The sequence below is a fragment of the Acanthochromis polyacanthus genome, chromosome 3, assembly GCF_021347895.1.
Source record: "Acanthochromis polyacanthus isolate Apoly-LR-REF ecotype Palm Island chromosome 3, KAUST_Apoly_ChrSc, whole genome shotgun sequence".
In the NCBI taxonomy this organism is placed as follows: Eukaryota; Metazoa; Chordata; class Actinopteri; family Pomacentridae; genus Acanthochromis; species Acanthochromis polyacanthus.
Window position 1 is genome coordinate 7,932,969 of NC_067115.1, and position 23,080 is coordinate 7,956,048.

Consider the following 23,080-nt stretch of genomic DNA (forward strand, 5'->3'; position numbering starts at 1 on the left):
TATCTTCTGAGACAAAAACTAAATAAGACAAATGCCTTTTAGTAGAAAGTTGCTGTTTCTTGACGGATTTGTTAGTGTGTTTCGGTCATTGTTTTGCTGAAAAGTCAATCTCAGGTTCAGCTTTCAGACACATGCCTCATATTGTCTTTAAGCATTCTTTGATACGATGCAAAATTCATAGTTAAATCAATGGTTGCATCTAAACAAGAACAACTGCAGATTGGATTGGAATGACAGTTTTTGGGTTCTTGAAGTCTCTTTTTGCATCTCTGCTCTTGGGCCGAATTTGCTGGTACTGGACAAACCTGTCGCACCCTTTTTTCCAAGGCCTGAGAGAGTTCTTTAAAAGTGGGAGATGATGACCCTTCAACAGCAGAAAGAGCAGCAGGACATGGGAGGTTTAAGAAAGTCAGGTTCAAGCTGAACAGATTCTAATCACTAGAATTCTAATCAAATGAAGTTGAATGTGCTGTAAACAATAGATGTGCTTGCTTTTTCAAAATGACTGATCCGTTTTTTGATTTATTTAAATTCTAAAAATTCCGCTAAATGTCAGTATCCCCAAGTTACTAATATTTAGCAAATACAATTAGTCAACTCCTAGTTTTTAATATGTTATTTCCAGGTTCATATTTATGTCAGTCAACCTCCATTTATACGTTTACAAGTAATTAAATCATTATGTTATATCTTTGATTTTCTGCATTTTGAACGAATTCCCTTGCTAAATGCAGTTCAGTATAGCGAGTATGGGTTTTAAAAAAGGGCCTTTTGACCGTTCACAGCTCCTGTAGAAGCTGAGCTTGCGCGTTCCCGGCTCCGGCCACAAGAGGGCGACGTCGGCTCGTCCACGCTGCGAGTGCCCGGAAGTTGTGACAGCGTGCTCCGCCAAACAACCACAACAATGAAAGCCATCGTTCAGAGGGTCACCAAGGCCAGCGTGACAGGTAAGATGTTACCCGGGACACGCTGGCACGGTTTTAAAGTGGAGCTAAACCGAGGCTAAGAGCTAACGGCCGCTAACTGCACGTGCTAACTGAGCTAGCTGGGTTAGCATTAGCATGAATGAGGCGCAAGACAGACGGGTCTCCGAGCTAAACTGAGCCGGTTACAACGCTGCTAACTGGCTGCTGAAGCTTTGAAGGAACCCGTGGAGGTTATTTCACCACATTAATACTGCGATAGTCCGATGTAGTGAGAGATGGGTGACCGGAACGACCGCCAGCTGCTGTCGGCGAACATTGGTGGCATTCAGCCGGTCACCTGTCAGGCTGTGCTGCTTCTAACTGGAGACAACAACAGCAGCAGCAGCCAAGTGTTTTAACGTTTGACCAAATCCATCTCCCGTCACTCTGTAACCAAATTTTATCTTTCATAACAGCATTTCTCCCAGTCGACTCTATATTCTTGAAGTGAGACACTTCAGACAAAACGTGCTTTTTAACTGCACTAGTAAAATTTCAAGATAATTTTGGTTCTTTAACTTCTGTCACACTAGTGGACAGAAAACATCCCAAAAAACATTCAGACGTTTGCTTTACTGCACTATGTCTATTTTCTGTGCCAGATTTTAAATGCAATACATATACTTAAAGGCACTGACCTGAAATTAGTTTTTTTGCTCACACTTTACACAAGAAATTTTCTCTTCTTCGGCTCTTATGTGCACCAAACCTTCCAGTTTCACTCCTGTCTGTGATCTTTTTTTTTTATTTTGCGAAGGAGTTTGTTCATTTATCAGTCAGAAGCTGATTTACACAACATTTTATTCCTACTTCCTTGCATTTTAAAGAGCGATAAAGCGACATTCAAAATTCATTCTGTGTTGACTAAATGAAAAAAAAAGAAATCTGCAGGGCACTGAATGAAATTGACTCTTTGATTTTTAAATAAATTAAATATACAATGAGAAAGAGAAAAAGGTAAATCAGAGATGTATGAATATGAATTTTAATCAAATTAAAACAAAAAAAGAGCAAGAAGAACAATTTCAGAACTGTGTAAGGATAACCGAAGAGGAATTGGAAAAGTTATGTGAGACACAAGAGAAACCTTCAAGGTCAGTTTTATGTAGAGTTTTGTTGGTAAAACCTCGTGAGATATTTCATTATCTCTGCTCCAAGGAGACATTGTGCGTCTTCTGAGGCACGTCACTGTCATATATTCTGCCCATTAATTTTTTTCTGACAGGGGGTTCGTAAGATTTTATAAAACGTATTCTGTCTGGACATTTTGTTTAAACTACAGCCCTTGTACCCATTAAACTGCCACAGATAAGCTACTTTTAATGCAGGATATTTACTGTGTGTTTTAAGTACCTACTTTTGTATATTTATTATTAGAATAAAGCTACATAGTAGAAAAATATTCCCAAAAGGGAGGTTGTATCTGTCCAAGTTATTGTTACACATGATTGTGTTAATATTGCAGTTTGTCCATCAAAATATTGCACAAAAGTTTAATATTAGCCAGTGACAGCTTTGGGATTAAAACTGGATTTTAGTTTGCAAAATCAGCAGAAGCATCTGAACAGAACAAGACGAAACTCTTGCAGTGGGCTAAAAAGTCCTGTTTCCTGCTGAGTCCCAGCTACAGATCAGCAGCAGTGACAGAGCGGTGTGTATGTTCAGTATGTTTGTGAAGGAGGATTGACACTGCAGCAGGATAAGAACACAATCACACCTCAAAGCTGTGAAGATGAACACGAATAAGTAAATTGCCGTCATTAGTCCTTGAAAGGGTCTGAAGTGTGACTCATCTGTCGTCTTGTGTTTTCCTGCAGTGGGAGAGGAGCAGATCAGTTCCATAGGACGTGGACTGTGTGTGCTCCTCGGGATTTCAGTGGAGGACACCCAGAAGGATGCTGACTACATGTGAGTGTTGAAACTGCACTCTGACTTCATTGTAACCAAGTACATGTACTCAAATGCTGTTTAGAAGTACATGTTTAAGGTTTGAAATTACCCATTATACTTAAGGAAAATAAAATACTTCATTACAATTTATTTGACAGATGTAGTTTCTGGTTAGTTTAGAAATTAAGATTTTACGACAAGATGAAACTTTATTAATCCCAAAGGAAATTCTTGCACCAGATATTGCTCAGAAAAAATGAAGTGACATCACATAAGAAGTACAGTGCCTGCAAAGTAGAAACGCAATAAGATATAAGTATGAAATAAAATAAGGCTAGATTAAAATGGAAATTATACTGAGGTAATAAGTTATGTCACACATAATAATGGAATGAAATATTGCACCTGAAAACTTAAATAAAAACTAAATATCACACATGAAAATGAAATGTACACATGACGCTAAACTATTACACCTGAGGCATGAGAATATGATATATTGTACATGAAATTAAATGCAGCATAAATGGTACTCTATGTGTCTGGATTTACTTTAAAAACTGACTTTGCGTTTTCAGAGTACGTAAGATCCTGAACCTGCGGCTGTTTGAGGACGAGAACGGCCGAGCGTGGACCAAAAGTGTCATGGACCGGGACTTTGAGGTTCTGTGTGTGAGCCAGTTCACTCTGCACTGCGTCCTGAAGGGCAACAAGCCGGACTTCCACCTGGCCATGCCTGCAGAACTCTCCCAGCCCTTCTACAACAGCATCCTGGAGAACATGAGGAGCACCTACAAGCCAGAGCTCATCAAGGGTGGGTGAAATGATCAACTATAGTGTAATAGCAATTTCAGCCAACCCCTTTAGTTTGCTGCTTTACTATTACTGATGGCTGAGTTGGATTTGTGTCTTGATACGTGCAGATAAAGGTGAGTAGAAATGGATCCAGTTCTTCCCAGTGACTATGTATTGCTTGAATGAATGTACAGATAAGTTGAAAAATAAAATGACAAGGCATTAAACTAAAAAGTCTATTAAGAAGGCCTTGTTCCTTCTTGCCGCCGCATGGTCATAAAACTTTTTCCTTCCTCAGCCACACCCAGATGCTGTGGCAGCAGGTCTTGAAGCCTTCACCTTAGGCTCCACCTACAGCTTCCTCAAGGGCACACTCTCTCTCTCCCATTCCTCCCAGTCACATAAACATGCTAACAGAAAGAAAGAATGTGTGAAAATCAACACAAATTGCAGTTTGGCTCCTGCATACAGTGTCCTGCTTTTTGTATTCTTCTCCTGGATTTAGTCTAAATCTCACCCTTTTGGGTTGTATTCCTAAGCATACTTAGATCAGGTATTGAAAAGCTGATACCCAGTTTGTTGTTTGTGAGGAGCAAAAACTATAAAGCAAATTTGATCCATAGATAGCGGCAGAATCAACAAATGTAGGAGGAAATTTCAGTATAAATTAAAAAGTCTCTAAACGTTTCTTTTCTTTTTTTATGGTCATAAACTTGACTATTTTACTGTTCAGAGTCGGAGGTATTTTAACCATTTCTTCCCTTACCTTGATTGCTAAGGGCTCTTTGACGCTGCCTTTAAGGGTTTTCTTAAGTGTAAATCCAAGATAAGCAGCAAAACCTCAATATTTGAGGGAAGATTTTGAGGAAACCTTAAGACTTAAGGGGATTTCGTGCATTTATTTTTGATGTGGTCTGAATTCTGTTGATGAACTTCCCTCTTTATTATGCTTTCCTAAACATCTTCTCATGTTAGACCTAATGTTGAGGGGCTAATTCTGTGAAGCCAGAATGGGAAAAATAGTCACAGTTTTAGGGGTCATGGTATAAAAAAATCTGGAGGGGGAAAAGGCATTCTCAGGAGGTTGCAGGACAGCTTTGTGCCATTTTGTTGATATAGTCTGAATTCAGTTAATGATTTTTGACCCCTATTTTTGATGTTTTTTCTAAACATTTTACCTATGTTTACCATAGATTGAGGAACTTGCCAAGGGCTACTTAAAGGGATTTCTTAAGTGTTCGACAAAAACAAGAAGCAAACCTTAAATATTTAAGTGACCATTTTAACACAACCTAGATGAGAAGATTAAAGAGTGTTTCGTGCATTATTTTTTTCTGATTTGAATTCAATCATCAGTTGAATTCAGTTGATGATTTCCCCCCTTTTGGCACTTTTCCTGAACATTTTCTAATGTCCTCCTTAGATCAGATGTTGAGGAGCTGAAAAATAGTCTTAGTTTGAAGGGTCATGGTGGAAAATGTAGAGGTGTGAAAGAGAGGCCATTATTCCTTTTACTACCTCACAAAGTTACCCAATAGCTAGAAAAAAGTGACAATTGAAAAGCAAACTGATCAGAGGAGGAACTGTTAAAAATACGCTGAAACTACTAAGTATGTCTGTTCCACAAATAGCAGCAGAAACGACAAATGTGGGACGGAATTGCAGCTTAAATGGCTTCTCGAGGTCTGAAAGGTTTTTTTCCTTATTTATAGCCATGAACCAAGTTGTTGTTCAGATAGAATCAGAGGTACCTTTAACAGTTCTTTTCTTTACTTTGATTGCTAAAGTCTTTTGTTAAATTTAAAACAAAGATGAGAAGCAAACCTTAAATATTTAAGTGAACATTTTAAGGAAACCTCAAGGAGAAGACTTGAGGGTGTTGTGTTCATTTTTCTGATTTGGTCTAAATTCTACTGACTAATTTTCCCCTTTTGAGTGTTTTTCCTAAACATTCTTCATTGTCAGCCTTAAAGCAGGTATTAAAAATCTGATGTTTTGAAAAGTGGTCCCAGTTTTTAGGATCTTGGTAGAAAGTGTGGAGGTCAAAACAGAATGGAGTCTCAGGAGGTTGCTGGACAACAAGGCTAAACACTTGCAGCTACTTTATTTGGAGCTAATTAAAAACAAAAGTGTCGAGGGTCACCATTATCGCCGCCCACTCATAGCTGTGGAGCCGTCCCCCTGCTATTTAATTGCCATCTCAGTGCAGCAGTTCAGGCGGTGGATTATCGGCGCTGTGACGCTCTGGCGGTGACGGTGGCAGTGAACTGGGTCAGCCCACCGGGGAGCAGGTGCGGAGAACACCTTGTCCCAGCAAGGGAGGCATAAGGCTTCCTAATTAGTCCCCCCCTCCAGAGAGGAAATACGATGATGCAGCGCTTCTCCGTCGCGGCCCACGGCTTCATTGTGCAGATGGTGTCATTAATCTCGAAGACCCGCTGCAAGAAAGGAGAACATTTAAGCTGAAACTTACTGTCCTCGCACAGCCCCTTCATCTTCTGTCCCCAATGTCTCAAAGGCGGGATGATGAAACACTGAGTCTGCTTGTGTGTACCGTTTAACTGTGCTAACAGATGAAACGGATTGATCAGACATCTTCTCTCCTCACTGCTGCTTTGTCTCGTTTTTGCAGATGGGAAGTTCGGCGCCAAAATGCAGGTCAACATTCAGAATGATGGGCCTGTTACTATTGAGCTCACATCTCCGACTGGTCCCACAGACCCCAAACAGGTAAACAGGGAAGTCGTCAGTGGATGCAGTCTGTTTTTTATACATGGAATTAAATTAGCAGAAAAAAACAACGCACAACACACCTTAGGTTTCCTCTTAAGATGGTCTGGCTCCACTTTACTAAAAGAAGAGAAACACCCCGGCTTGTTTGTATGTCGAGGTAGGCAAAGGATGCAGCTTCATGTTCTTTAAAATAGCGATGAATGGAGTTATTTTAGTAGATGAGCCATCAAAATGGAAAATTCACCTAAAACACTAGCGGTGCTGCCTCACTGCACAACATAAATTTGCAGCAGAACTTTGACATTTTCAGTGTGGAGTGTTGCTGTTTGAAAGGAGAGGAGAAAGACATCTGAACTAAGCAGCCAGAAGCCAAGATTATTCAAGGTTTCATTTCAGTTTTTCCTCAGCTGACTGATTTTCTCAAGGGTGTTTCACAAAATGTTTCCTTACTAAATTCGTTCACTGCATCAGAAGAGATTCTACAGCAGCAATTTTTTTATAGTCTCAGCGTAGACCACTTGTTTAAGTATTTAATTAATATTATCTCCCCCAAAAAGTTGATGTACAGATTGTGCTAAAGGTGGAGAAGGGAAAACCGATAAGCCACCAAGCTGATCAGCTCAGAGGAAGATGATATTTCTGATACTAAAAAGCAAACTTGATCCACAAATAACAGCAGTAAAAAATGTGGGATGAAATTTCAACAAGAATTAATTCAAGAAGTTGTTTTTTTAATTTATGGCCATAAACTCAACTATGTTGCAGGGGAGTCATTTTTTTATGTGCAAAATTAAGATTGCGTTCGAAATTGCATTCTTTTTTGTTTTTTTACTCAGAAGCTGTCCTCACAAAGTACCTCCTATTTAATTAATGCAGTACATATACAATTGGGACATACTACTTGGTCATAAAAATTCCTTAAACTTATTTATACTCATGTGAAGACTGTGATTTAACTGTGCAGAGAATTGTGGGTCAGAAAGACTAGAAAAGCGTGCTGGGTGGCAAACTGCAAAATCTGACTGGATGTTTTAGGACATTTTGGTGTTTTTGTCATAGTACATGTGACATGTCATAATAAGTCATTTTCTGGCATACTATATAGTATGAGTAGTATGGATATTGGAACAAACCCCAAATTAAGAAGAACGCCTTAAATACTTAAACATTTGAAGGGACTCTTAAGGAGAAGACTTAAGGGTGTTTTGTGCTCTGGCTTGCAATTTTTTCTAATTTAGTCTGAATTCTATTAATGATTTTCCCCCTTTTTTGGCATTTTTCATTAACTTTTTGCATGTATAACGTGGATCAGCCTCAAGGATCTTTAAGTAAAAGACTTAAGGGTGTTTTGTCCTACTGGCCACAGACTCTTTGGTGAAGGTTTTGTGAGATTTTTTCTGAGAGTTACACATCATCTTCAAAGCAAGAATATAAAAATTTCTGTTTTTTGTTCTACTAGTATACAAAAATGATGATTAGCTGCAGCTCTTTGCAAAGCTGTAAGTCGTGTGATGTGTTGAGGAGTTCTTTTGTTTCCTATGTTGAACACTGGGTGGTGATATTTGCTCTTGTTCAGTGGCTCTTGTTTCTTTAGAGCACAGAGTTTTTAATGACTCAAAGAAGAAAACGATCATCCACACACAGAATTGTAGAAGCTGTTGGTTATTTTCCAGTTTGTTGTTTATGTAAGTGCAAATTATACATATGACTCGAGCTCAGCCTTATTTTTGAGGCTGACATCAAAGTTGTGCCCGCGGCCACCCAATTTTTTTAAGTTGTAAGAAGACAAAAAAAAAATGCAACTGCAGGAAAACATCTGCACACTTTTAGGCTCCAAATAATTAATTTAATTCTCTTCAAAGGCAGCGTTTCTGTCCAAAAGAGCTTTCTCAGGAGTGAACCAAAGCGTACCCGTACAAGGGGCATTTTTTGTTTTCTCGTTGCCTGCTGACCAGCAGGTGATAATGATTTGATTACTGCCTCTTTTAGAAATTCCTCTTGGATACTTGAGTGAGGAAAATCTGTGTTGCCTTTGAAGAAAATGCTAAATTAAATTAAGTTTGTTAAATTAGAGCCCCAAAGTGTGCAGACCTTTTCTGACCTGCCCTGATGATTAAAAACATACAATTTGAATAGGAATTCCATAAATTTGAGATTCCTATACTTCAGAGTACTAGCATTGCTCACGGGCCCACAAATGCACAACAGATTCAAAATGAAATGAAAATGCATCCTGTTAAATAATCATCTGAAGCAAAGTGTGTGCCGTTGGGTTTTTATATAAAGAAAGGATCAAAAGTTTGTGTGCATTGTGAAAGGTGTCGCTCATCGTGACAAACTCAAAGAAACATCGCCCACCTCTGCACTTCCCCTTCAGCTGAAAGCACTTTTTAGCTGCTTTCATGTTACCTGCTCAACACTGAGGAGCGTTTAGCAGCTAAAGAGATGTAGGCCTGTCTCGAGAGGCTGAAAAGTAACTTAAAGGAGAACAAAACAAATAGTGATGCTGCTCTGTGTCTGCTGGATGTGTAATTAGCCACCTGTTTGCTCATATGTCCACCATTACTGCTTTATTAGTGCAGCTGCAAGTGGGCAAGAAACAATGAAGGATAATCCCAGTTTATTGGAGCCTGCTGCAGCTCCTATTAATGTCTGTTGTGTTTAATAGAACACAGAAATTAGATGTCAGCCTTCATCTTGCTTCTCAGTTTGAGCATCCTAGAATCCTCTTCTCACGTCTTATTTTAAAGATCCAATATAAGAGAGAAGGTTTGAGGCAACAACATCTAACTGAATGAGACATCCTTGCTTTGAAGCTGTGTTTTAAAGCGATGTCAGTTAAATACAACATGTAGCACAGCTGCATCATCAGTCCAGTCGTTGTTATTTATGGATCTCAGATGACAGAGAACAGTTTTCATTACAATTCACAACATTTATTCTGTGCTGATGAAGAATGAAGTGTGAACTGAGCAGTTTCAGAAAGACAAAACAGAACTGTAAGCACTAAGCAACAATCACGTCCTGATGATTGACGTGTGCCTTTGCCACCTCTTCCACCCTTCGCCGAGCCGGACTGATTCACCGTGTTCTCACTCAGTCGCGTAGTGGAGCTGAAAGTCCCCCGACTTGGCTCAGTCGAGTGTATGAGTGATGTGGGCGACAGGCTGTTATGTGTGGGCTTCAGATGATTGGCAGCTCAGGCCCACATTCACAGGCTTTGGGGAGCTCGCTGCAGCCACTTCACCCTCTGCAGCGCCGGCCAGGATCAGAAATACTGTACGTGTACTGTATAAAACAAACCTAGACGCCTTGTCCTGAGCTGACTCTTGGATTCTGACACTGTGCACTAGAATCAGAAAGGCTTACTATGTAATTTGATTTTGACTGTCTGACAGGTTTTCATTAGCAGGTGACTTGATTCTTTTTATTTCTTCTGATGAGCTCAGTATTGAACCTCAAGACTCTGTTGTTGCTGCCAGAATGAGTACCAGAAGAATGAATCAAATGTCTGATAACATTCGGCGTACAAAGTTATTGATTTTCATAAGCAATTTCTGTTTTGTTTTTTTTCTACTGTCACATTCTTCCTCACTGTTGGCTCATTTCTCCACTGCAGTACAAAGACCCTGCGCCTCTGTGGAAACGGAACATTTGTGAAAGAGAGCGAATTTAAAACTGTCCATTGATCTGTGTGACTCAATTATTCTGAAAAAAGTTCAGTTTCTTTGATTGATTTTGACAAAAACAAATCTCTTGAAATCAACATATGTAACATTTTCCAAGCGCCCACAGCTGTTACCAATACTGGGAAAAAAATACTGAGTCGATATGTTATAGACATTTTTAGCACTTTAGATTTTTAATTTGCTTCCATGCTTTCCTCCTCTCTCTTCTGTGTAAATACAACCTGCAGTTCACTGTGCTTGCACTAGCCATTCGCCACTTCGCCAAAGGCGAAGCCTTCCTCAGGATGGTGAAGCCATTTTTAGCATGTTCAGCCACGGTGGCGAAGCTAATTTTGCCTAATAAATGTGAAAACTTTTTCATAATTTGCCGAGCAATAATCAAAGAAAATAACAAACTGCGTCTCCTTTACTGAAGAGCACTACCGAGTATAACCGGAACGACCCGAATGCTTCTGATCTTTAATAGATGCACACTGTCACTTGTCTCGTCTCAGCCAATCAGAAAAAAAAGATTCAGACTACAGCTCTCGCTCACTTCCCTCATCCCCAATCCCCTGGTCCTTGTGCATCCAAACTTGTTAACCCATGCATTTTTTCTTCCTGTATTATTGCTATTCAGGCCCTCAGCCGCTATTTGGCTGGCAATTAATTGGTCATTTCATTGTTTTTGAATCTGTCCATTACGTTCTCAATTGAGTGATTAATTATCTGTTCTATAAACTGTCAGAAAAGGGTGAAAAATATATTGTATCAGTATTTCCCAAAGCCCAAGATGATGTCCTCAACTGTCTTGTCTTTTGTCCACAACTTCACGCACCGCAGTACAGATAAAAATGTGAAAAAATGTGGCTAAATGTGGGTAAACAAAATTCTAGCACTTTAGCCACAGTGGCTAGAGACAAATTTTCCCTAGTGCAAGCACGAGTTCAGCAGAAAAGTCTGAATTTTTGTAATGTAACTGCTGGTCACTAATGACTGCATGGTAGCACCAAGGAGTGTAGATTTTATTTTAGTTTTTTACGCTGTCTCTTTAGTGGAACTGGTTCGTGTAGAACAACATGATTTTAACAAACCATTGCAGTTTTATGCTTAGATTTGGCTTAGTTTTGCAATGGGTATGTTACAGCCTCGGTTTCTGGTTCTGATAAATGGTATAATCATTGATCCCAGAGGGGAAATTTACATGTTACGGTTGCTTACATTCAAAATCTAAGAAATAGAAACAGTACAAAAAATATGACTGATTTCCTGTGGCGCTGTCTGGTGCTGATCTTGGTGGAATTTGCCTGTTACTGAATGAACGCCTGTGTCTGACCAGCATGTCATGGAGTGGGTGTGAGACGTTGTCTAAGATGATATTAACAATCGTGTCTCTACATACTGTAGATATGTTACTTTTAATGTTTTAATTTGTTTCAGTACTTTGTCGTGGTCTCTGCTCTGTGTAAACATAGCCTGCAGTTCAGCTGAGTAGGCCCAGAACTTTTTTCCTTTTTTATGTGCTAAGGAATGCAAATTTAGTTTTTTTTACAGACTCTAATCAGAGTGAATGTTTTTTGGTAATTTTTTAGAAAGGAATATGTAGAATAAAGCTATTTTATTTACATTTCACAATTTTAAGCTTAATTTTCTGATGTAAAGCTGAAAATCTGATGATTCTATTTGTTTGTACAGTTTTTGGCTTTAATGAATGGCATAATTTTGATGATTTTTTAAAAATAACACGCCTTTCAAACTTGCTGTCGGCTTTTGGGGTTCAGAGGGTGAGGCCATGCAAAATGAATGACAGATATTTCCTCTCTGTGACACCAATGCTCTTCGCTCAGCTTCTTCCTTCAACATCTGAATGAGGTTCATGTATCCATCTTCCCAAACTGACTCTGCTCACTATGGTAGAACCCAGATGAAGTCCTGCTGCCTTGGCTTCAGGCCTGCTTTGGCTTGGTGGGCTTGGCTGGCGAGCCCAAGGGGAGGGATATTAAGCAGTCCTCAGAATTTTAATCTTGTCTGTTTGGGATGTTTTGCTGTGGGGGCCGAGGAGCCAAAGCCAAGGCTGAACATGAGGGATAAAAGGCCAGCCAATAGGCTAAGCTTGGCACGGTAGGGAGGAGGGAAATGAAGCAACAGCCAACAGACACTGTTCCTTTCTTTCCATGAATTGTGGATTTAGTCCACTGCAGGGTCAAGCAGCCAGAAAACAATGGAGTTATCCAGAGCAATGAAAATCATCCTGTTCTCTGGAGGCTGCGTTCGATACCAGCGCCGTCCTGAGTTTTTCTGTTTGTTCATTTTTCTGTTTTTTGGTTTGGGGTCTGGATTGAAACCCGACATGCACCAGAATTATGTAATGTCTGATCATTTCGCTCAGGCTTTCAGCAGGTTCAGAAACATTGATTACTTTATGGCATGGATATGTTTCCTCACAGTGTTCAGTGTGTCATCAGAACGTTTGTGTCCCCAGCAGGCCTGACTTTGATGCTACAGCATGTTAAAGGCTTTGCCTTTTTTTGGTACTCTTTAAATAATGTAATGTCTTACGCAATGCTCTTGATTTTTAGCATGACATTTAGTTCATAAATATTTCCCCGGCAGCCATAAAAGTTTCAGCATCTGTGTTTACAAGCCTCTTTCGGATGACGCGTAGCTTCATCATTACAGTAAAGAGCACAGCGAGGATGGAGGAGGAGGAGGAGGCTTTGATTGGCTTTGAGTGAGAGTGAGTGCATCCAGTCACAACAATAGACTCATTGAGGCGATCATATGACAGCTGAGAATAGCAGCAGTCATGTATTCATGGAGCGGCGGCCTGCCGTCGCTCCTCCTTTGTGTAATTAATTATACTAATTCTTATGCATGTCGGGACCTCTGGGCCACCACTGAACATACTGCAAAGGTCATGATCTGCAAGTCATGATGCAGCATGTTCATGGTGCGACCACTGAGACTGATAAAATTTCAGCTCAGCCAAAAGGGGAAATGTTAGATTTTACAAGTTAAATTTCAGAAAAAAAAATCTCATGAATTCTTTTATTGAGAGTTTAACACTGAAAAGCTCAGCTAATCTGATTCACCAGGACTCTGTGGATGTGGCTTGTGTGCTTACATCGTATCAATAATAATATTATTAACAACAAATTAAAATATCTGCCTTGATTTCTCCTTTCAGGGACTCTGAATAATAATGAGAATGTGTGTTCCGTTATCTTGTTTGTCTTCTTCTTTTCCTTTCGGCTTTTCCCTTCAGGGGTCGCCACAGCGAATCAATTGCCTCCATCTAACCCTGTCTTCTGCATCCTCTTCTCTCACACCAACTACCTTCATGTCCTCTTTAACCACATCTCGGTTATCTTGTTTGTATGCGTATAAAATAAGTAAATAAAAACAGCAGTCCACCATAATGTACTTGCAATAATGTTGGACAAACCGTACAATCCAGGAATCAAATAATGGGTATTGTAACCTGCTAAGCCCCAGGCAATTTTGTGATGTTTTTATCCCCCGCCGGCCGTAGGCACGAAGGGGGATACTGGCGTGGGCACATCTGTCCGTACGTCCGCATTTCGTTTCCGGAGCATATCTCACAAACTACTTGAGGGATTTCATTCATATTGCACCCAGGCCATCTCTATATAGTATAGATGTGCCTTTTGGGGTGCATGACCTTGACCTGATTTTCAAGGTCATAGTGAGGCACTTCAAATATTTTTTGGTTTCCAGATCATAGCTCAGAAACTACTTGAGGGATTTCATTCATATTGCCTGTTGGTAATGTAGATGTGGTTTTTGGGGTGTATGACCTTGACCTGACTGATTTTTTTTAAAAATTGTAGTGAAGATGTATCATTTTGTAGGTGTATCGTCCAGTATATATTATTATTTCTTGCACTTAGAGGTACTATATATAAGGCGGGGGATGTTTATTTGCTCCTGTCATGTTTTTCCTCACATCTAGTTTGAACTCTGTGTAGCTCTGCCTACTGCTTCTAGGTGAACCATTCAGAATAAGCAGCTGCCTCTTATTTGCTTTCTACAGCTGCTTCTGCTAACTCTAAAATGTTTGAGCCGACAGCAAAACTCACCAAATGTTCTGCTGTTGGCTACAAGAGTGAACACAAGAGTCTTCATGCACTCCCAACATTTGAAAATCAGATTCTGTGGACACATGACAGTTTAATTAATGTGCTGAACGAGGGCACAATACTAGACCTTTAAATGATGTAAAGTTTTAAAAAATCTGCCTTTAAGCAACTTAAAAAGCAAGTAGTGATTGTTTATGACATAAATTATACATGATGAGGACACATGAAAGACACCGAGTTAAAGAGCCTTTTCTGTTTCTGGTGTTTCCTCAGCTGTCAAAGCAGGAGAAGCAGCAGCAGAGGAAGGAGAAGACGCGCTCCAAGGGCCCGTCAGACTCGAGCAGGGATAAAGGCGCCCTACGATCCCGTCAGGACCCCAACGCCAGCAGTGGAGCGGAGGGTGACGTGTCATCGGAGAGGGAGCCTTAGGTCAGCAGGGTGAGATTAAAAACACATTCAGTCCGTTACAACAGGTCCTTCAAACACCTCATGTCTTTACTTTATTCTCTGAGATAATTAGAAGCCTTGATTATAATTTAACTTCGACGTGCATGTGTATTTAGTTTTATATCAAGATTCATTAACTTTGATACTATTTAAGGTCATTATAAAACATCAAAATACAGAAATTGCACGTTGCTTCTACTTCTTAACCACACTTTTGTTTGCTTTTTTCTCTCTCTTACTTAACTGCTGCTTTCATTGTTTGTTTGTTTTTGGTCAAATATGGTCAATAGAAAAAGCTGAAAACAAAATGTTGGTTTTTATTAGTTTCTAAGCCTTAGGAATAGTAACGCCATGAGCCAAAGAAGTTGATGAATTGAACCAAGAAATTAAAGAAACGATCCAGTTTAAACATGTGAAAGTCTCTGCGACCGATTCAGCGCTACATGGGCCTGTGTGCCATTACAGTTGCAAAGGACAGCCTGCTGTTTGACATGATCACTTGCATATTCACCCACCTGTTTGTTTACATGTGCAAAGCTGTGAATGTCTTTCTGCACAGTGTCAGTTGGTGCAGTACAGATATCCAGCATTAAAAGGGCTTTTTCTGTGTTCTAGCAGCTGTTACTGTCTGTATTAAAAGCTGGCTGTTCAGTCTGTCCACTATTGAGCTTTTCATTCAGTTGATGTTGAGGAGGTGAAACGGCATCTGGATTTTCAGACAACCATGTTAGCAAGTAGGTGTCACTGGATGCGGTTCTTTACTGCAGTTGGCTAATGTCTGCGTCTGTTTTGGAGTTTTTAGCTCATGCTTTTGGCCCAAATACTCGCCTTATGTTTCCCCAGAATACTACAACTGAGGTGGAAAATACAAAATTATCCATAAAGACACCCAAGAAACATTAATGGGAAACGTGGCAGGTTGATGAAAACAAGAATTATTCTTCAAAGGCTCATTTTATGCTCGTTTAGAGGTTCATAATTTTATTTTTGGGTTCTCTGAGAATATATTTCCATCCTACAGTGTTCCAAACACGCATTGTTTTTCTCGTACTGTACGCTGCTGCAGTGCCTTTTCTTAGCTTCTGTCTCTTTATAACCTAGATTTCTGAAAAGCACAGTTTGCTCTGATTGGTCAGCTGGTCTGATATAAGCCAGGTAGCACTGGCTGCATACCATAACCACTGACCTGTACAAATTCCAGGGATGCGTCCTTTGAAGGCTACATTTGAATGAAAACCGACAGTGACACGCTGAAGGTTGGACACTGTCAAAGGTTCCTAGAAATGCATCGATTATTTCATGGGCCATGAAGGATCTAGCAGATGGATGGTTCATGACCCAACCTGCCCCATGAGACTTTGAGAATATGGCAGACCTTGAAAATGAAGCAGCTGAAGATTATGTTGGAAATTTAAGTGCTGGGTAACCTTTATTTCTTCTAGTATTTGAAAAAAAAATAAAAAAGAGAACAAAAAACAATCGCAGTTTCAACTTCATCTTGTCAAAATGACTAAAGTCTTGGCTTTTTTCCTTGGCTGTCAACTTCAGCTGTCAAGTATGAAACAAGGACACAAGAGTAGTGACACAAACAGCTGGTGATGAAAATAGGAAGTCCTCCACAAGCCAGCTACACAACCTTTGCATCTTTTGAAGGATGAAACTCCCGAGCTTAGAAACGGCTTATGAGTATAGGCCCGGAGATGTAGCTCAAGCAGAGGCAGCTTTAGTGAGGAAATATAGCTGCTCATTCTTTGTTTGATGGCAAAACTAGCCACTAGACAGGAGTTATGCAAATATTAACTTATTTTTATGATGTGTTTTATGATTGTGTTTTTATGACTCGTTTTATTTTATAATTTTAATATCTGATGATTTTTATGTAATGCATCTTTGAGTGTTTTTGAAAAGCGCTACACAAATAAAATGTATTATTATTATTATTATTATGTTACATGGTGATGAAAATAGAAGAGAATCTTCAAATGAGGCTTCCCAGACTGGTAAGGAGCAGAGTTTTTTTGTGGGTGATAATTCCTTCTGGCGTGAACTTTGGAAGCTCTCAGGCCTTTTAGATGCCTCCAAAGAGGAAAAAGAAAACCCAAACATAGAATATGGGCTCTTAAAAGTTGCACGAGCATGTTGATCTGTTCAGAAAGACTGTTACAGAACATTTCTATGCATAAACTATCCACACAGTTTATACTATCCATACTATTTATAGTGTTCATACTACTAGTAGCACTGTTTATCTCTACCTACAGACTTGGATAATTTATTTCAATTATTTTTGTTATTTCCACATCCATGTATTCTTATATTAGTGTGTTCATACCACTTTATCTGTGCTATTCATTCTGATTATTCGGTAACATACTGTATATACCAAACTGTAGACAATGCACTTTACTACTAAATTGCATTTTGCTGTACTAATCTTATCATATCCTCTAATATTGAACTGTGTGATTTTTATAGGTTGCAGATTCCATGTCTGAAAAGGAAATTACTTTAAATTCACATTTTCTTTTGTACCAAAGCACATTCTGTACTAGCAAGTGTTTATTTTCCTAAACTTAGTCATGAAATGTCACCGTTTGACTGGTAAATTTGCAGAGAAACAAACACATACAGCTGTGCTTCTGTGCAACAGATTGCACCATTGTTGTTTTTTTTTTGCTTTTGTCTTTTGCAGCGTCAACAATGTAAAAATAGTTCTCCTTCATTAATTATATTAGCGAATGGTGTCATGTGCAGTATGGCAGCTTTAAATGTGCAGTGAGAAGCAGTTTGTCTGTTTTCTAGCGTCTCCTTCTCCTGTCTGCTCGCTTTGTTATTGTTGACGTTGCGGTGAAACTCGGCAACGCTCATGAGAGACAGACCTGTTTGTTTCTCTGCTTCATGTTGAGGTGGAGGAGGAAGAGGGAGGTCGTTCTTATTTGCCTTCAGTATTTGTTTACTAGCACAAAAACAGACGAGTTCTGGGTGAGCAGAGTCAGGGAGGCATTGAGTCAGCTCCCCCCACTGAGGCTGCTGCTGCTGTTGCCTCCCGTGGCTCAGCTCGTCTCCCTGTATGAACCCTCTGGCAGACACGCAATCAGCGGATATGCCCTCAAACTGGCACTTCAACAGCGGTCGCACTTCCTGATCCCGTTCACAGACGTGGATTAGGACACTAGCATGTTGGACAACATCTAAAAATTTGAGGTGTTCTGACACTCGCATGCCGGTTAGCCTGCCCTGTCCCAAACTCTCCGGCAGCAGGGGGGCCTTACTCTGTAATTCCCAAGTGCATGTTGGGTAAATATGTGCCCCAAGACTTGGAGGCTTCAGCAGCTCGTTACATAAGGCCGTTTTTCGTCTGACAGAGAGCCAGAGATGGAGAAAAAGAGAGGGAAATGAGAAAAAAAAGAAGGATGTTTGATAAGTCAAGAGCGATATTTGGATATTTTTGTGTGCGTGCACAGCAGTCCTGGTGGGAGGACGAGGTGGAAGAGGGACATTTGGATGTAAGAGAGATGTCAGACAAGGGCCTTGCTTACTTGGCTCTGTCGCTGCATATTTTAAAAAGGGAATTGGTGCTCCCAAGGTTTGCTTTGCATGACTTAAACATGAGCAGTGTGCGCTTCGCTCCGAATGAGGAATTTGTAACAGTCCTGCGTTATCTTCTCTGGTGTTACTTCATGTCTGCAGTTTTCTCAATTCGATATCAACAACTTAAGGTTTCTGCTGCTCATCACACAGACAAATTCCTGCACTAGTTTTGCAGAATCGACAGAGAATCAGTCAGAGTAGATGTAACTTCCATTTTTTTTATTTTAAAGGTTTGCTTTCAGTACTTTCTTACTTTCAATATTATTTAAAAATAAAGTCAGGTGTTTGTGCAGATCTGACAATATAACATGCAGACTTTATCATTTGGATCTGTTTACCTAAAACAACAAACTGCACTAATCAATTTTTTAAGGGCCAGCAAAGAAAATTTTACTCTACTACAATCCTATCTATTCCAAAACCAATTGATCACATTATCTGTAAAAGAATGCGCTGATTGACTTGACCTGCAACCTTTTTATTCTAAATGAATGCAATTATTCGATTTTTTTTAGCTTGTTTTGATGCACATAAGTAGCAAAAAATCTAATTGAATCTGTCTCACTTTGAGAAAAGAAACAACAGGAATTCATCTGAAAAATTAACATTTGTCACTTGATTCTGTTTGTTTACAAATATAATTAAGGAGAAATAAATGACACCCACGAGAGTTTTGCCATTACAACCTTACTTGTTGTGGTTTGAGCAGGAGCTAGTAAACGGTGTTTACTCAGTCAATAGTAATAGAAGTTATTGCTGTGTAACTGAGTTAACCCTCTGAATTCCAAGCAGTTTCTGGACTTTTTTTTTCATAAACTCCGGTCACCTTTTTCCTCACTGGTCTCATTGTTCACTGTAATGTGAAGTCCTTCACCTCTATGGAAACAGAACAATTCAATTTTTTTCATTTTAATAATACTACAAAAAGCTAGATTAAACATGTGCAATGTACATTTTGAAATGCTCACAGGGGTCAACAGAACTGGAAGGCACGGTGGCTCTACATACTACAAATATTACTTAAGTTCTTTATTTGTTTCCATACTTAGCCTACACAGCCTGAAGTTCAGCCAAGAAAGTCACTTGATTTTTTTTCATGACTGTTGGTTGGAGCAAAGTCAGTAATGACTTCAGTTGTGCTGAAGAGCACAGTTTTTTTTTTGATTTTACAGAAGTGGTGGGAGCAAACAGTTGTTTGGTGAACTTTTTAATGAAACATTTAGAATAAAGGGAATTTTGATGAAAAATCGTAATTCTAAGCTTAGATTCTGTAACGTTTTCTAACTGAACAACAGATCACAGATTAATATCGTACTGTTGAAAAGGTAAAATCCATTGGTTCTTTCTGTTTTTACACTTTCTGGCTGATAAATAGTTTAATTTAGGGGATTCTTAAAGGCAGCATGCTGGCAGGTTTAGGGGTACGAAGGTTAATACTTTGTAGTTATTATTACATTTGTAACCACTGTGCCCATAATTCATAATGCTTTAAGTTGTCTTGTACTTTATCCAGGCCGTTATTGACTAATGATAACACAGACTAAATGGCTGTTGTTTTCTTTTATGCAGATATTGTACTGGGGACATGACGGTGAGCCCAGTTTCCTCAGGAAGGCCTTAATCCTCAGAGACTCTAACAGCTGATCAACGACTGTCCTCCTTCTTTTTTGGAAATCAACAGGATTCTGTCACAGAACATCGTCCCCTCGCTGGTGTCCTCGGCCTCTCTCCTCCAGAATCAGATAGGTGTGGCAGAGACGAAATCCAGCCACATGAAAACGCCCAGTTTTTATATATTTATGACCAGAGATTGAACATGGGCGGCATTGCACGGAATAGACATCAGCAGTGCTACACCGTTTGGCCCAGTAACTTTGTGTACTCTCTTTTTTCCCACGCACTGCCTTTCTTTCCATGTTTCTACTTCCATCTGTCTCTGTCTCTCTGTTTCAGACTCCCCCTGCCTGTTCCCACTTAATCTCTGCTTACAGACATGGCAGTGACCCTGAAGCATAGCTCAGCTCCAAGTCCTTGGCTTATAGTGCCGGCACAAGAACATCAGGGCAGTGGGAATATAACAGCCTCTCCATATTGATTGCAGCAATGACACCACACCATGACCGGCACAGTCACATATGTGCAGTCATTTTTTAAAGTGTGCTGTACATTTATGAATTGACTGCATGTTTTAAGGTCAAACTGAACTTATTACAAGAGTCTGCAGTGTAAATGACACATCACTCACTGTCTGTTGAGGAAGAAATCGACAAAAGAGGCATGGTCTATAATAGCAAAAAGGAAAAACCCTTCAAATATGAACAGCAAGACACATTGACTTTCTAATACCTCCTTACCTGCTGCATGGATGGACATGGCTTGTGATGCACCTTGACTTTACAAATTAGTCTCCAGACATGCAGCAGAAAAAGTGTGTCGCAAACAACGACAATTTTCAGGCTGAATAGCTTCTTACCTTATACACTGAATATGACCGTTAAAAAATCTCTTCGAAGCCGCTGCTAACATAAAACACTAACAGTACTAGCTTACAGGCCAGTAGGTAAATAGCTAGTTAGCCAAATAGCTCATAAACAACATCAGATCCTTTAGTTACTAACAGCTGTAGTTGTTACTCTTTGAAGCCACTGCTAGCACAAAAAATAGCCTTCAACTTTGAACAACACACATTAGCTTTGTCACTATTGTAAAGTCCACAGCTGTTAGCACTGTAATCATCCAGTGTTTAGTAGTTAAGTTTTAGCTTTATAGCTGATGTCCTCTTTTCCGTGTATATGCATGGACACGTCTTGTTGTTGCATCTTGGTTTGCTAAACTAGCTAACTAACAAATCAGGGGAGAAGTGCGCTGCTGACAATGTTGGTTTACAGGCTAATGACTACTTAGCTAAACTTAATCAATATGGAATCATTTAAATGCTAACGTTTAAATGCTTCTCATTATCACTGCTAACAAAGTGCAACCAGTCTTTACCTACAGTGAGCTACAGTTAGCCTCACAGCTTTGCTAACATTGCTTGTTCAAACCGGCTCAGCTGTCATTTGAACTATTTTTGATCCCTAAAATCACAATTTTTCTGTCAATATTAATAAGAGCAGTGTATTGTATAATTATTTTGCCCAGATATTAACTTTAAAAGCAGTTGTCTAGTCATGATTTCAGCTGGACTTTAAATCCGAACATATCACCTGTATATCTGTCTGTTTCTTGTTTCGTTGTTCCACCAGACCTACTCTGAGGAATTGATTGTTCTGCAGGGAGGGTTGAGCCTCACCGATCGCGTCAGATTTAGTCGATTTAAAACCAGGATTGAGTGGCTGCAACTTACTGAGTCAGTTTGTCTCAATTGCCTACACTTCACCTGTGTGAAGAGGGACAGCTGTGCCTCACTATCAGTGAGCATCGGCACCAGTGTGAGCAATGCATCTACTATTCATCAATGTTTCTCATCCTGACACTGTTCTGCTGTCACCTGACGGATCTGAATGTACATTTTGTTGTCGTTTTATAAAGACGTGAACAGAAAAAGAAGCCGCTGCTGTGTTTCTGTGAGTTTTTCATCCGTTTCATTCTGCTTGTTTTATTTATTACAAGAGCAGAGATGTTGTTTGTCCTTATTTCTCCTTTCAGCATCACCACCTGCTCTGTCTATATTGTCCCAACTTTTTTAGTTCATGAAGCTATTACTGGCCTACCATACCATATCCCCACCCTTCTTCTTACTCGCTGGTGCTGAGCTGATGTTTCTCCACGTTGCTGCTGTAGCCCGGACCTGGGAGCTCTCAAAGAGGGAAGATATGACCCAGATATGTCTGCTAGCCACCTAGCTGTGCTTCAAATTGGGCTAGAACTGCAGCTTTCCTCTGCAGTGACTGCATTGTGAACCTGATGCCAGGCAGGTTTACAGTAAGAGCAGCACTGTGGGGCCTGGGATTATTGATGCACTGTACCAAACACCTCTTAGGGCTGCAATCGATCAAAGCTGTAGCTGGAGGTGTGAAGAGGGAGTGTCGAGTTTGAGGGTTGTCTCTATGTGGAATCACCTGCATTTTTAGCTCGACTGTTTGTGTGTCTTTGTGAGGACATCCTGGGCAGCAGGGCAGTGGGAGTGGGCGCGGTGTCAGGCGGACATGGGAAAGTGGGTTAAATTCCAGGCATTCTCTTACATCTGAAGCCGCACTGTTTCTGGTTTGTCTTTTCTGTAACTTATCTTACATCTTGTGTGTGTGAGAGCCCTTTGCCAAGCCCACTGGCTATGGAAAAACAATTTAACTGGATTTAATTTGTTGCCCCCCCCCCCCCCCCCCCCCTCCTTCCTCTTCCCTCCTTCCCCTCAGTTTTTTTTTCTTTTGTGTGCGTCTGGGAGGTTGGGAATTCATCTTGTTTAGTAACTCCATGCTTAGTCCGAGCTCGCTTTGCAAGTCAGACGGGCCGAGTTTCATGGCAGCTTCACGGCCTCGAGTCATGTCTGGACTTTGTTTTCTGTATTTGAAAGTAAACAGCATCCATCTTGTTTAGAAGAAGGTTCTTTAGGCCACATAAAACTGTCATTATTTCTCTTCTAATCTGATGGACAACTCTTTTCTTTGCTGCCTTTCTTGTCTTTTACTTGATCAGCCGTCACTCCATGCTCTAAAGGGTTAATAAAGCACAATGAAACCAGTTGCCTAGAGCTCTGACCACTTTTTCCATTCTTGCTGGAAAGTTTCCAGTGCTATTTATATGAAACCTCAGGCCCGACAATCAAGAAACCCACTTTATCCTAAAGTTCTGTCTCGCTCAAATCGCTGCATTAAAAAAACATCAGAAATGGCCGAGACGCTCTGGAATCTGCGGTCCGTATCTGCTTAGCGAGTGAGTTTACAACATGTAC

General features: G+C 40.1%; 1 protein-coding gene across 2 annotated transcripts; it reads left to right on the forward strand.

The window, feature by feature from the left end:
* The first annotated feature begins 804 nt into the window (after window positions 1-804).
* Window positions 805-22,869, forward strand: dtd1 (D-aminoacyl-tRNA deacylase 1). 2 transcript variants are annotated; one of them, XM_022217110.2, is made up of 6 exons: window positions 805-947; window positions 2,783-2,873; window positions 3,434-3,669; window positions 6,283-6,380; window positions 14,425-14,589; window positions 19,759-22,869. In XM_022217110.2, the coding sequence occupies exons 1-5, from the start codon at window positions 905-907 to the stop codon at window positions 14,578-14,580; spliced, it is 624 nt and encodes a 207-aa protein (XP_022072802.1). In that variant the 5' UTR covers window positions 805-904; the 3' UTR covers window positions 14,581-14,589; window positions 19,759-22,869. The 2 variants fall into 2 exon arrangements, with proteins under 2 accessions (XP_022072802.1, XP_022072803.1); XM_022217111.2 differs by having other exon boundaries at window positions 14,425-14,580.
* The last annotated feature ends 211 nt before the right edge of the window (window positions 22,870-23,080 follow it).